The 12,231-nt window shown below is 40.4% G+C and overlaps 1 protein-coding gene across 6 annotated transcripts in view; it reads right to left on the bottom strand.

Annotated features, from left to right (window-relative positions):
• DYNC1I1 (dynein cytoplasmic 1 intermediate chain 1) overlaps positions 1-12,231 on the bottom strand; it is a gene marked incomplete at both ends in the record, with an annotated part of 291,578 nt that overhangs the window by 233,189 nt on the left and 46,158 nt on the right. For all 6 annotated transcript variants that reach the window (XM_080701433.1, XM_080701434.1, XM_080701429.1 and 3 more), the window contains one exon: positions 6,222-6,337. In XM_080701433.1, the coding sequence (XP_080557559.1) occupies positions 6,222-6,337 (116 nt within the window). The remainder of the gene's footprint in view (positions 1-6,221; positions 6,338-12,231) is intronic.

Genomic DNA, 12,231 nt, shown 5'->3' with positions numbered 1-12,231 from the left:
AGCCAGTTGAAAAGCTGAGTCAAGGTTAGAGCGTTGTGGTCTGTTTTCTCCTAAGTAAACTTTGAGTGTTTCAGAATTGGCTCCCACTAGGAAATTATATATAAGAACTTCCCGATTTCTGATTTAAAGTTCCAAAGAAATATTTCTCTTTGTATCTCTGAAAAATGACCTGATTTGGTAAGTTTCTAAATCTAAGAATCACATTTATGAGACCAACAGGCATGGAAGATTTAGAATCCACTGTGTGTGCAGGTTAGAGCTCTGTCTCGACTGTGACCTCTCAAGGTATCATATAGAAGGGAGGTGACAGATGGTCAACAGAGGTGGAGATGCTGACCAGAGGCCATGGCGGGGCTTTGAGTCCTTTGGACAGCATGAAGACAGGGTGAAAGGGATGGCCATGTCCAGTGTCTACATATAAAAAGAGAACCCAGGGGTTCTCCACACTTGCCTCTGTGATGACAAGATGAAGCTGTTTTGTGGGGATACAACTTTGCTTCAGCCCCACCTTCTACTGCCTGCTTGGATACAGCTGAGCTCCCAAGGAAAATCTGCTACATCATCATTCCCCTTGTGGTGCTCCCCCTGAGTCAGATAGGCTTTCTCATCCCTGTGCCTCTGACTAGCCATGCTGCAGGAAAAATCAGGCTGGCTTTCTGGCTCTCAGGTGCTGAACTTTTGAGATGTCGGGTCCTGACAGACCAGCGCTGAAAGGGAGCATCTAGATCACGCAACTGAGCTCTTCAGTTGTGGCTAAGGTAGCCAAGGAGCAGCTTTCTAACTTTTATTTAACTGTAATTAATTTAAGTTTAAATATTAAAACTGATTCAATTGTTAGAAATATTTTTAACATGTTAAGAACAATAGCAGTATATGAATGTATTTTTAATTGTAAAGCGTCAGTTAACCATATGCAGAAAAATGGAAATAAATCCCACTTTCTCACCCTGCACAAGAGTAAGCTGGCCATGGACACCACCTCTGAAACCATGAGCCCAAATAAACCTCCTCCTCTCAGTTGGTCATGCCAGGTATTTTGGTCACAGCAATGGCAAAGATGACTAAAACAAGAGTGAGAGTCTTTCTTAGCCACCTCCTTGCATGTCTCTTTAAAGCACAAAGTGCTTTAAGTAGAAACTTTGCACAGTATGAACATGAGAACTTGCTTTGCTTCACCCTCAGCCAGCCCAGGCGGCCTCGATGATTTCCTCCTTTGGTTCTTCTGTCATGTTCAATACTCTGATTTCTTTCCAGATCATAAGTCTTTCACCTTTTACTAACTCTCATGTTCATAGGTAACTAATCCCCCACACCAGCCTAGGGACTGGCATGAAGACCTAGTTAAAGTAGAAACAAGCCCGATCTCCCTCACCACAGACTCTCACCTTCACAACTTTTCCATAAAACCTCATGAATACCAATCAGAATGGCAATCATCAAGAAATCAAACAATAATAAATACTGGCGAGGATGTGGGAAAATAGGAACTACACTTTTGATAGGATTGCAAATTATTATAGCTACTATGGAGATCAGTGTGGAGATTCCTCAGAGAACTTGATGGGTACACCATAGAATCCACCTATACCACTCCTGGATATCTTTCCAAAGAGACTTAAATCAGAATATTATAGTAATACATGCATATCCATGTTTATAGCAACATAATTCATAATAGCCAAATCATAGAACCAACCGAGGTGTCTGTCAAGAGATAATTGCACTACAAAATTACGGGATACACACACAATGGAATTCTATTCAGCAATAAAGAACACTATTATGTCATTTTCAGGAAAATGGATGAGCCTGGAGAACACTATGCTAAGTGAAATTAGCCAGTCACAGAAAGTGAAGGGTCATATGTTCTCTCTTATGTGCAGAATCTAGGGAGTAATCAGGATACAAACGGGACTTTAGAAAGTGGAGGGTAACCCCAGTGGAGCCAGGGAGGTGGTCTAGGGGAGAATGAGGTGGGAGAGAACTAATGAAGGAATCACTTTCAGTGACATTACATACAAATGTGGGAATACCAATGTCAATCTCAATATCCTGTATGGGAAGGGGGAGGGAGGAGGGAGCAGAAAGAAAGCCCATCAAGTGTTATGTACATGCACATCACTGTCACTATGATGTTAAACTATGATGCACCAATATACGTATGAAAAAGACCCCCTCATGATACCAATGCAGGCTTTACAACAGATGGTACTTCACACCCTCTGAAATACGACATTTCCTCTTTCTTCTTACTCCTCTAGCATCACCTCACTCTCCATTTCTTCTTGCAACAATGTCTATTAAGCACCTTGTTTTAGCCAGGTACTGTGTTGGGCATGAAGGTAAAAAACACACATCCTGTTCTCAGAAAAATCCCAGTCTAAAAGATAGACATATTAATAATAGTGAAATATAGTACGATAGGGAGAACATCATACTATGACTGTACTTTGAGGAGGATGTCAACCAGGAGAGGAATGACCAAGGAGCCAACCATGGAGCACACACCTGAAGCCTGGCACCTGGGCAGGATAGTGTCTGAGGCAGGGATGTGGCATGTGCATGTGTACCGAGGCACGTTGGGACATTCAAGTATTTGGATTTTTTTTTTTTTTTGATTAAAGGAACAAGGCCTAGGAAGGCAGAGTGGCCAAGATGAGGGCACATAGTTCTCCATTTATTATATACCATGGAAAAAAGTTCAAGGCTGAGACAGAAGGATCAAGGCCAGCCTCAGCAACTTAGTAAGACCCTCAGCCACTCAGGAAGACTTGGTTTCAAAAACATAAAAAATAGAAGTAGGAGTGTAGCTTGGAGGTAGAAGACCCCGGGGTTCAATCCCTAGTGCTACAAAAAAAATAATAAATAAATAGAGAGAGAAGTTCAGAGAACTCTCCCAAACCATCAATAGGTTGCAGAAGTCACCTCGTCCCTCCTGTCCTTCCTCATCCAGTGTGGCTGACATCTTTCCAGCCAATGAAGAAATCCCCGCACCCCAGGTGCTGCACAGAACCTGCAGCTTCCAGAGGTAATTGGCATTGTCTTTGTCATTTACAGTATTTGTAGGGGCCCATTATGAGTCAGTAACTTACTCACTATAATAAACATGCAGAAGACTGGCTCCATTTCCCTGGGACTTCATGGACAGTCCAGGGAAATATTAATAATAGGCAAAGCACAGGCAATTTGGCAGTGAACCAGAATTTTTTTCTTTCCTTACTACTTGGAAATAGAAAGCATGTGTTTAAAATGTTTGGGGGGTTGAGATATCCTGCTCCAAATCAGCATTCTCTATTCTCAGCCGTCTTTCCCTGCAACTAATGACCTAAGCAGACAAAGAAGGTCTAACCTATTTAAAAGAACAGTATTCATGGAGACTTTCTTCATAAATCTTCCTAGTGTAAGTCATTCTTTGGCATATTTCTCATAACAGATCATTATATCACAAGTTAATGCCACTATGAAGAGAATGTTCATTATGGTGGGCAGAAAGAAAGCTTAAACTCAGGCAAATCCAAAGTGCCCCCTCCCCTCCATTTTAAAACAGCAAAACAGGCACATGTCAGAAAATGAACATACTAGAACTCCATTATAATAGAACAAATCAAGGCTCTGAGATCACTTGTTTGAATACTATTACATTTCCCACTGTCAAATGGTGCCTTAAAAATAATCATCATGCCCTCACATCTTATGGACAAGAAAGAGCTGAAGCGAATTTTATGTATTCAGGAGTTCAAATGTTACCCATCAGAGACTGCCACGTGTTGTACAACTCAGTGTTGTTTCCTGCTTCTGAAAGGCTGCAGTTGTCATGAAAACATTGCCCTGGCTCAAGCTCCAAGCTGAAAGCCAACTCCAGTTTGCCATGTGGAGGGACCCATGGCTGACTTAGCACTGTTACCTCCCCCAACTAGCTCCACACAGCAGGTGAGAGGTGAGCTCTGGGCACCCTTGGCGCCCAGGTGGCTGGGCAGCTTCAGGAAGCCAAAGGCTGAGGCATGGCCTGTATTGAGATCACAAGCTGCTGAACCCAAACCTAAGGGCTTTTCCGTCTAAACCCATCAGGGGTTGCTTTAATGCCAAGAGCTATGGTAGGCAATGGTAGCTAGCTTTGAGTTCAAATCTATATTGTGGAATTTGAACCATTTAAATGCCCATCGCCACAAGAAAGCTCTATGGACCTTGTTAACAAAACAGAACAAACTTCTGCCAATGGCTGAGAAATAAATTCCTCCTTTCCTGCTGCTTGGGCCACAACATAATGAGGGTTCCCCAAGCTCTCTCTGCAGTAATAAAATGAAATGTACAGGCTTTTGCTTTTGATGTGTTCCAGTTTAAAAGTTTAGAGCTGATGCCTTTTCATCCTTAATTTATCTTCCCTTGTAAATATTTCCGTACCATTTCCAATATCTTAAGTACACACATTTTTAAAAATAATTCACTCCTTCTCCTATTTCAGCTGTATAACTTTATGTTATGGGTCAGATTTTGGGCTAAATAAACATACCTCCGGCTACAGCTCTGCGAATACCTCTGGCAGCAAATTAACTTAAGCAAATGTTTTGGTTGGGCGGTGAGGTTGTTTCTTTTTTAATGATCTTCCTGTTCTTGTCTGGAAGCCCAAGGATAGAAATCCCCACAGCTCTTCTAGCTTTTCGGCCCTGTTAATATCAGGTCTCCTTTGTAGATTCATTTGTTAGAAATCTCACCACCAGAGGGCGCTATGTGTTTGCTTCTTAAATTTATTTCACTTAATTTTACTTTGCTTTGAACAGTGGAGGTCTTGCTACTAAAAAACTGTCCCCACAACATCATTAGATTTTAGAAGGCCTGTAGGCAGCACTGAACTTCCAGGACTAAGACTTCACTTTGCTTTCGACATTATGTATTAAGGACCAAAATTGTAAATCTCAGTAGCTTGCACCAACTGCACTGACTTTATAAATCTGCTGTAAACCAGGCAGGAAATGCTAATTGTGTTTTGTTCTTTTGGCATTTGTTCACTATTTACTGCATAACAACAATGAACCCAGAATTATAACAGTCCTCTTCTCATCACACTAAACAATACCACAATATAAAGTAAAAAGAGTTTGCTTTGTTGTACCAACAATGTTACTTTCTAACAATGAGGCTTCCATGTAATCTTATATTCAGGATACACAGCTCCATGTTTTGCTTTCAAGTAAATTTGCTTTCATGTAATTTCAAGTGAATTTTTTCTACTCTTAAGAGGCTTTTTAATTTATCAGCCTCAACTTTTCTTATTAGTGTCTTTGTCTGGCTCACTGAGATTTGCACTTGACATTTTCCGATATGCTCAGTGGAGGTATGGAGTTCATATTCTCATTCACCTATATGGAATTTGAGTGTAAAATATTTTAAAATTGAGGTCATTAATTCTTGGGTTTTGAGCTGGGTGTGGTGGCCCAAGTCTGTAAGGCCTTGAAAGGCCTGAAACAGGAGGATCACAGGTTCAGAAATGATCCCAGTAATTTAGTGAAACTCTCAGCAACCTAGCAAGATCCTGTTTCAAAATAAGAATAAAAAGTCTGGGGGTTATATAGCTAAGAAGTAGAATACCCTGGGTTCAATATTCAGTACCACCAACAAAATGAAAAAGAAATTCTTGTGTTTTGTTATCTGAATGGGCCAACTAAATTGTGGATCATCAAAGCTTTTCTGTAAAGGGCCAAAGATTTCAGATCCAGTAAGCCTTAAGGTCTCTCTCAGTGCTATTCAACAGACCACTATAGCAAAAGAGTGGTCCCAGATATAAATGGTTGGAGGTAGCTGTATCCCAATAATGCTTTTCTTTTTCTAGAAATAGGTATTGGACTTTAGTTTGCTGACCTCTGCAAATGACGCATCAATACATACGCTCTTCTTATTGACAACAGTCATGAAAGTGTCTATTATACAGTACTTTAATGGATCTTCATACTCTTCACATACTTTTGACATCGTGTGTGATTTCACTAGTTTATCTATTTTAAAATTCTAGAGTCTTGAAAGTTATCTCTAAGTTAGCTCCCCAGAGCTCTCAAAACCAGAGCCAGAGGCACTTTTGACTTTTTGTGTGACATTATGTTTGCATCCTGTGAAGACTTTTCTGGTAAGGTATGAAATCCACATGAAGGATGTTACTTCCTGGAAAATGCTTTAGAGATAATATGAAAAGTAAAAAAAAAAAAAAAAAAAAAAAAGACATAGTTCACCTTCAGACTGATGTGTGGCCAGAGGAGTCTGGGTCTCCTTGGAGTAGGACACTACTTCCCGGGGCAGGAAATCCACCTGGGTGACCTTCGACACGCCCAGCTTATGCAGTCTTCTTCTGTAAGTAATACAAAACAAAATTTAGGGAGGGGAGGCATTCATTTCAGAGGAGCTGTCATCAATAAAACAAAGCACTAACACAAGCAAACTGCAAACACCCTAACTGCTCAGTACAGAGCCAGGGTACCACACAGAACAGAACGGGCGCTTTGACCCAAGTTGTCTGGGTGATGTCGCAGAAGTTTCTCATGCAGACTCTCAGCCTTCCTGCTTGTAAACTAAAGGCTTGGTCCAGCTCAAATGAGACCTTTTCTGTTCCAAGCATGTCCATTCTGCTTGTTTAAAATGTTTATGTGGAACTTTCAATTGCAATGTAGGATTCCAGTTTCTTAGGCCAAAAGGAAAAAAAGAAAAAGTAATGCTCAAATTTGAAGAAAAGAGAAGAGGTGTCCCTATTGAAGCAACACATTCTTTATGAAAGCAGCATTAGGCTAATATTTCAATTAAGCATAATAATTCTTATTTCTTTAGAAAAGGAGCTAATGCAGATTAGATGTGAATTTGTTGAAAGATACATTAGTATAGGAGAGATAAGTGAGCAGAGGACTCGGGTCTCAGGGGCATAAAATCTTGGCTCGGCATTCCAAAACTAACTGTGGCCGTGTAAAACTCATTTCCAAATATTGATGTCACACTTCAAGTGGTTCCAGATGCCTTTGCACCCCTTACGCCATCTGTCTTCAGGACACCTGGGTGAAGTGTGAGGGCAAATGCTCTCACTCCATTGTTCAGATGAGAAAAGTGAGATGCAGTTCAAGGAACACACCCAAGTACGCACAGCTCGTAAGTAGTACAACCAGGATTAAAATACTATCATATCAAAGTCAATAACTAAGCCAAACATCAGATGGAGGGAGCGGGGAGGGAATGGGGTGAAAATTGGGGAAGGGCTAATTGGGTGATGTGTGCATGTATGCCTCTACTATCTCATACTCCATTAAGATGTATGACTACAGTGTACTAATAAAAAATAAAATACTATCAGCCCACCAAATATGTATGGCATTGATCTGAAACCTGCTCCAGTGCTTTTCTACACCAACCCAAAGTTCTTAAAGTGAGTTCTGAGTTACCACAAAGATCTGAAGTGCCTCCCAGGTCACCCTGGAGATAGTCATGGAAGTAACACAGTATGGAGGGGAAACCCAGAAACTCCTGCCCCACCATTTGGTAGCTGTGTGTGTGGCTGTGCACAGATTATCAAGCTCTCTGCGCCTCAGCTTCCTCATCTGTGAATGGAGATACTAGTACTTTCTACAATGACTGCTATGGATTTTGTAATGGGTACCCATATATATAAATATAAATATATGTTATGCATATGCTTATATTATGTATACATAGGTATATAACTTATACACATATATATCATAAACATTTTCCGAAACATTATTTTTAATATACAGATTTAGTATTAGTATTGGACATATTCTATTTCTTAAAAATTTCCAGGCATAGACAAACTATGTGTCTCTTTGAGAGAAAAAAAGAGAAAAGTGTAGCACCTATTTAGCCAAAATTCCACAATCCCTAGCTTTCTAAGATCAACAGATATATACCCTATGCATATTATTGTGCTATATTATTACTAACAGATCATTTCTTTTTGTGTGTGTGGTACTAGGGGTGGAACCCAGGGGCTTTTCTACCTCAGGGCTATACTCCAAGACCTATTTTATATTTTATTTGGAAACAAGGTCTCACTAATTTGCTGAGAGCCTCACTAAGTAGCTGAGGCTGGCTTCGAACCTGTGCAATCCTCCTGTCTCAGCCTCCCAAGAGCAGGGATTACAAGCATGTGCCACCACGCCCAGCAGATGCTTTCTTTTAAAAAAAACACATTATCACTAGTAGTAATAACATGAGTGAGAATATATGCAATGACTAGGAATTTCCATGTAAATTTCCCAAGCATTCTAGGGAAACAAAAATTCTTCTTTTGTATGAGTTGCTAAAGCAATTGAAGCGAGATCTAAGATATGCACAAAGTAGATGCAACTTAACAAACAGACAAATTCTGCTTTAAACAAACAAACTCTGCTTCCTGCTGTATATGTGGCCCTGAGACAGGAGGCCTGGCCATGGCCCAAGCTCCACCTGGACCTGGGCTGCATGGCCCAGCACTTGGAGCTCTGGATCTTGAGACTATACCGGAGGGCAGGCTAGGACCACTGCATTCCTCCACACTGAATTAGGGGTAAACATACAAAAATAATCAAAATGAATCAAAGGCCCAAAGTCTCAGAGGAAGAAATTCAAGGCATCCATTTAAAATCTTATTGCAGAGAGGAGTGTTTCCTTTCCTGAAGTGGGTATTTCTTGATGCATTGGAAAAACAAACAAACAATAAACACAAATAGACATTCTAAGACAGCTTGTGGCAAAGCCTTCCTGCGGTTCAACTGCCCAGCACATTTTTTCTGAGCCTCCAGTAGGTCAACCTTCATCCCAAGGTCAAAGAATGAACCTGTAACACTTCAAATTGGGGCCACTCTGGACTGACAGAGGCCACCTTGGATCCTAATCTTCCATGAGCAGCTATGTGAGGCCTTGGAATCTCCAGGCTCTGGTTAAGCCGTAGCCACACTTGCTGGCAGGTATTCTAGGACACCTAGTCAACAGGATAACACACTGTGGGCCTATCTCGTTCCATGACTAGAAATTAGCACTGGCCAGTAGGTAGCTAATCTCTAATTTGATAATACATTTTGGCAAATTAAAACCAACCAGTGAGGCAGTGTAGAAGAAGGAACTCATGTGGAAGCTGGGTTCCAATCCTGCTTTGCCACTTACTAGTTGAATGAATGGTAGGCAAGAGTGCTGGACAGGTGACAAACCCCTCCTGGCCTGTACAATGGTTACTTATGATCCACTTTTGAGAAGTAGATGAAGCTAATACTTAGGAAGCTGAAGTTCAGTGTCTAGCATGTCATAAATGGCTTTTAGCGCAGGCAGCTATACTTTCAATGTATCTCTTTTATCATAATAATGCTTATATTTGTAGGAAACTAGAGAAGGCAAATTGATGAATGTTCTAAAGTCAAGGGTTTTTTTTTATATATACTGGGGATTGAACCCCGGGACATTCTACCTCTAAATTAAACCCCAGGCTTGTTTTTTAATTCTTTTTTTTGAAACAGGATCTCACTAAATTTCAGAGTACCTCACTAAATAGCTGAGGTTGACCATGAACCTGAAATTCTGTCTCAGCCTCCCAAGGACTGGGATTACAAGTGTGCACCACCATGCCCAGCTTAAAGTCAAGATTCTTAAAGTCAGTAGAGTTGAAGATTATCTCTGCCAATAAAAGGTAAGAATCATACTCCTATTTTTAATATGGGCACAGGTATGGATTTTTGCTGCTTCTGATAGCCCACTGACTGTTGCTTTAACTAATAAGAAACTTCCCAGTTTTCAAAATCTAGCTTTAGTAAATTAGTTTATCTCATGAAACAAAGATTTTTTTTGTATCAGTAATAATTGAATAATTCCAATAATTGAAACGTTCTGGCCAGTCTCTCACTGATGGTGTGTTTGTGAATTCCAGCCATCAAAACCAAGTCAAAAAGCCGGGCGTGGTGGTGCACGCTTGTAATCCCCGCGCTTGGGAGGCTGAGACAGGAGGATCGCACGGGTTCGAAGCCAGCCTCAGCTACTTAGTGAGGCTCTCAGCAACTTAGTGAGACCCTGTTTCCAAATAAAATATAAAAAAGGTCTGGGAGTATAGCCCAGAGGTAGAAAGCCTCTGGGTTCCACCCCCAGTACCACAAGAAACAAAACAAACAACAACAAAAAAACAAGTCAAAGCTGGCTTGTCACCATGCGGTGCTGACACGTTGATCAACTTGTGGCTCTCAGGCTTGAGAGGGACTCTTTCTCCATGTATAATTTTAGAGCAACTCCTCATAATACTTTCTAGGCAGAGTGGTAGATTATTATGTCTCTCCATATAATCTGTGGATTGATCAAGCTTTGTTTATATTAAATGATTTTGGTTTTTTGTGAATATTTTGCTGTTGCTTTAGTAATGATGTACTTGTAATAGGCTAACCATGTTTTACACATTATTCTAATCTGTCATTATTAAAATTTCATATAGTCTCCAATCTTACAGACAAAAATAAAAAACAACTGAGGTTTGGTGATGCTAAGAAATTTGCTCAAAATCACGAAGGTTGTAAGTGACAGAGTCAGTCCTTAGTTCAAGGGTAAGTAAGTGAAGTGAGTACTTCAAATAAATGTTAAACTAACTTTGTTCTCCTGCCCCGCCCCCAATGCCTTATAACCATCCACTCATTTAGGACCATTCTAATTGGGTAGAGGTCAGAGCACATGTGTTCATTTTATAAGCAAAAGAAAGGAATCCTGAGAAGAGTCTGTGGCAAGTCCATGGCTTAGATTATTAAGACAATGGAGGGATGTTTCTGAGATTAGCGCCACACAATGGCTCCCAGCCCCAGCTACTCCAAAGAGGCTGGCTAGAAGGTGGTGCTCCTTCACTAAAAGCCCTTCCGTCTAGCAGTGTCTCAGTCCTCGCTCCCTGCTGGCTGCACCCATGCCAGTCCCAGGGCCTGCAGACCTCAGTTGATCCAGAATTCATGCATTTTTATAACCTTGTAACATATACTTCCTTCGATTGCCCTAAAATATCTATGATTTAGTCAGCTGACAAAATAATTTTATAACTATGTCTCACAGACAACATATAGTTACTTTCTTTAAAACTATGAGCATTATCATGCTTCTTATTTTTCTTTGAAGGCCTTATGAGCTCATAGTTTTTTTTATTCAAGGGTACAAAACTGAACTACTTAGCAAAGGCGGTGAAGTGGGTAATACTACCTGCTGCAGCATTAACAGCAGCATAATCCCAACTTCTTCTGATAAACCACATTCCATGCAGGCTTCTCAGACCTCGCTCTGGAACATCTTTTCCACCATCTCACCATCATCCTGCAGAGCCCAGGCCCTGTACTCAGCACACCCATCCACTTCTGCTAGCCTGTCCCTGGCAAATGTCATTGTATTCACTTATTTTCATGTCTGTCTTCCCTGACTTGGCTGCAGGCTTACTTATTTATCCATTACTAATTTATCTCTGTACCTTGGGGCTTAGTCCAGTGTCAGATACAGAGCTGGCACTAAATAAATGTTTGAAAAGGGGATTGGGGGAAGAAGAAAAGGGAAAGAGGAAAATGCAGAAAAATGTTATGAAAATATAAATTGAGACTTAAGTGATCTATGCTCTGGCTATCACTGCATTATTACTAAATATGTTTAATATTATTAAATATTATTATTAGGTATGTTTTATTTAATAATGTTATTGATATATTATTAAATATATGAAAATATACCCTTTGTTTTACCTTGTTATCTTATTGCAAAATAAGTAGCTTTAACAAAAATTTAAAATTGCTAAATTTGCCAGGCATGGTGGTGCATGCTTTGTAATCCCAGTACTTGGAAGGCTGAGACAAGAGGATATCAGGTTCACAGTCTGCCTCAGTAACTTAGTGAGGCCATCCACAACATAGTGAGACTCTGTTTCAAAATAAAAGAAAAACAATAGGGGTGAGGGTGTAGTTCAAAGGTAGAATGCTCCTGAGGTCAATCCCCAGGACCACAAAAAATTATGTAAAACTTTTATATAAGAAAACAAAAAATTCAACATCACCTAAGAATTACAATAAAGCCTCATACATTGAGTTAATGTGACCATGCTTAAAAAATACAAAAAAAAAAAAAAAGGGTGGATCCCTGGGGCAGGAGTTCCCAGAGTATCGTTGTTGGCCAGCAGCAGCAGAAGCATTTGGGAAAAGGTTAGAATACAAATTAACTGTCCCTACCCCAAATCTACTGAGCCATAATCCCCGAGTGTGGGGTCCAATG

The sequence above is a fragment of the Muscardinus avellanarius genome (genome assembly GCF_963383645.1).
Source record: "Muscardinus avellanarius genome assembly, chromosome: 9".
NCBI classification, from domain to species: Eukaryota; Metazoa; Chordata; class Mammalia; order Rodentia; family Gliridae; genus Muscardinus; species Muscardinus avellanarius.
Note: the sequence above shows the minus strand (reverse complement) of the source record. Positions and strands in the feature narration are given on the sequence as shown.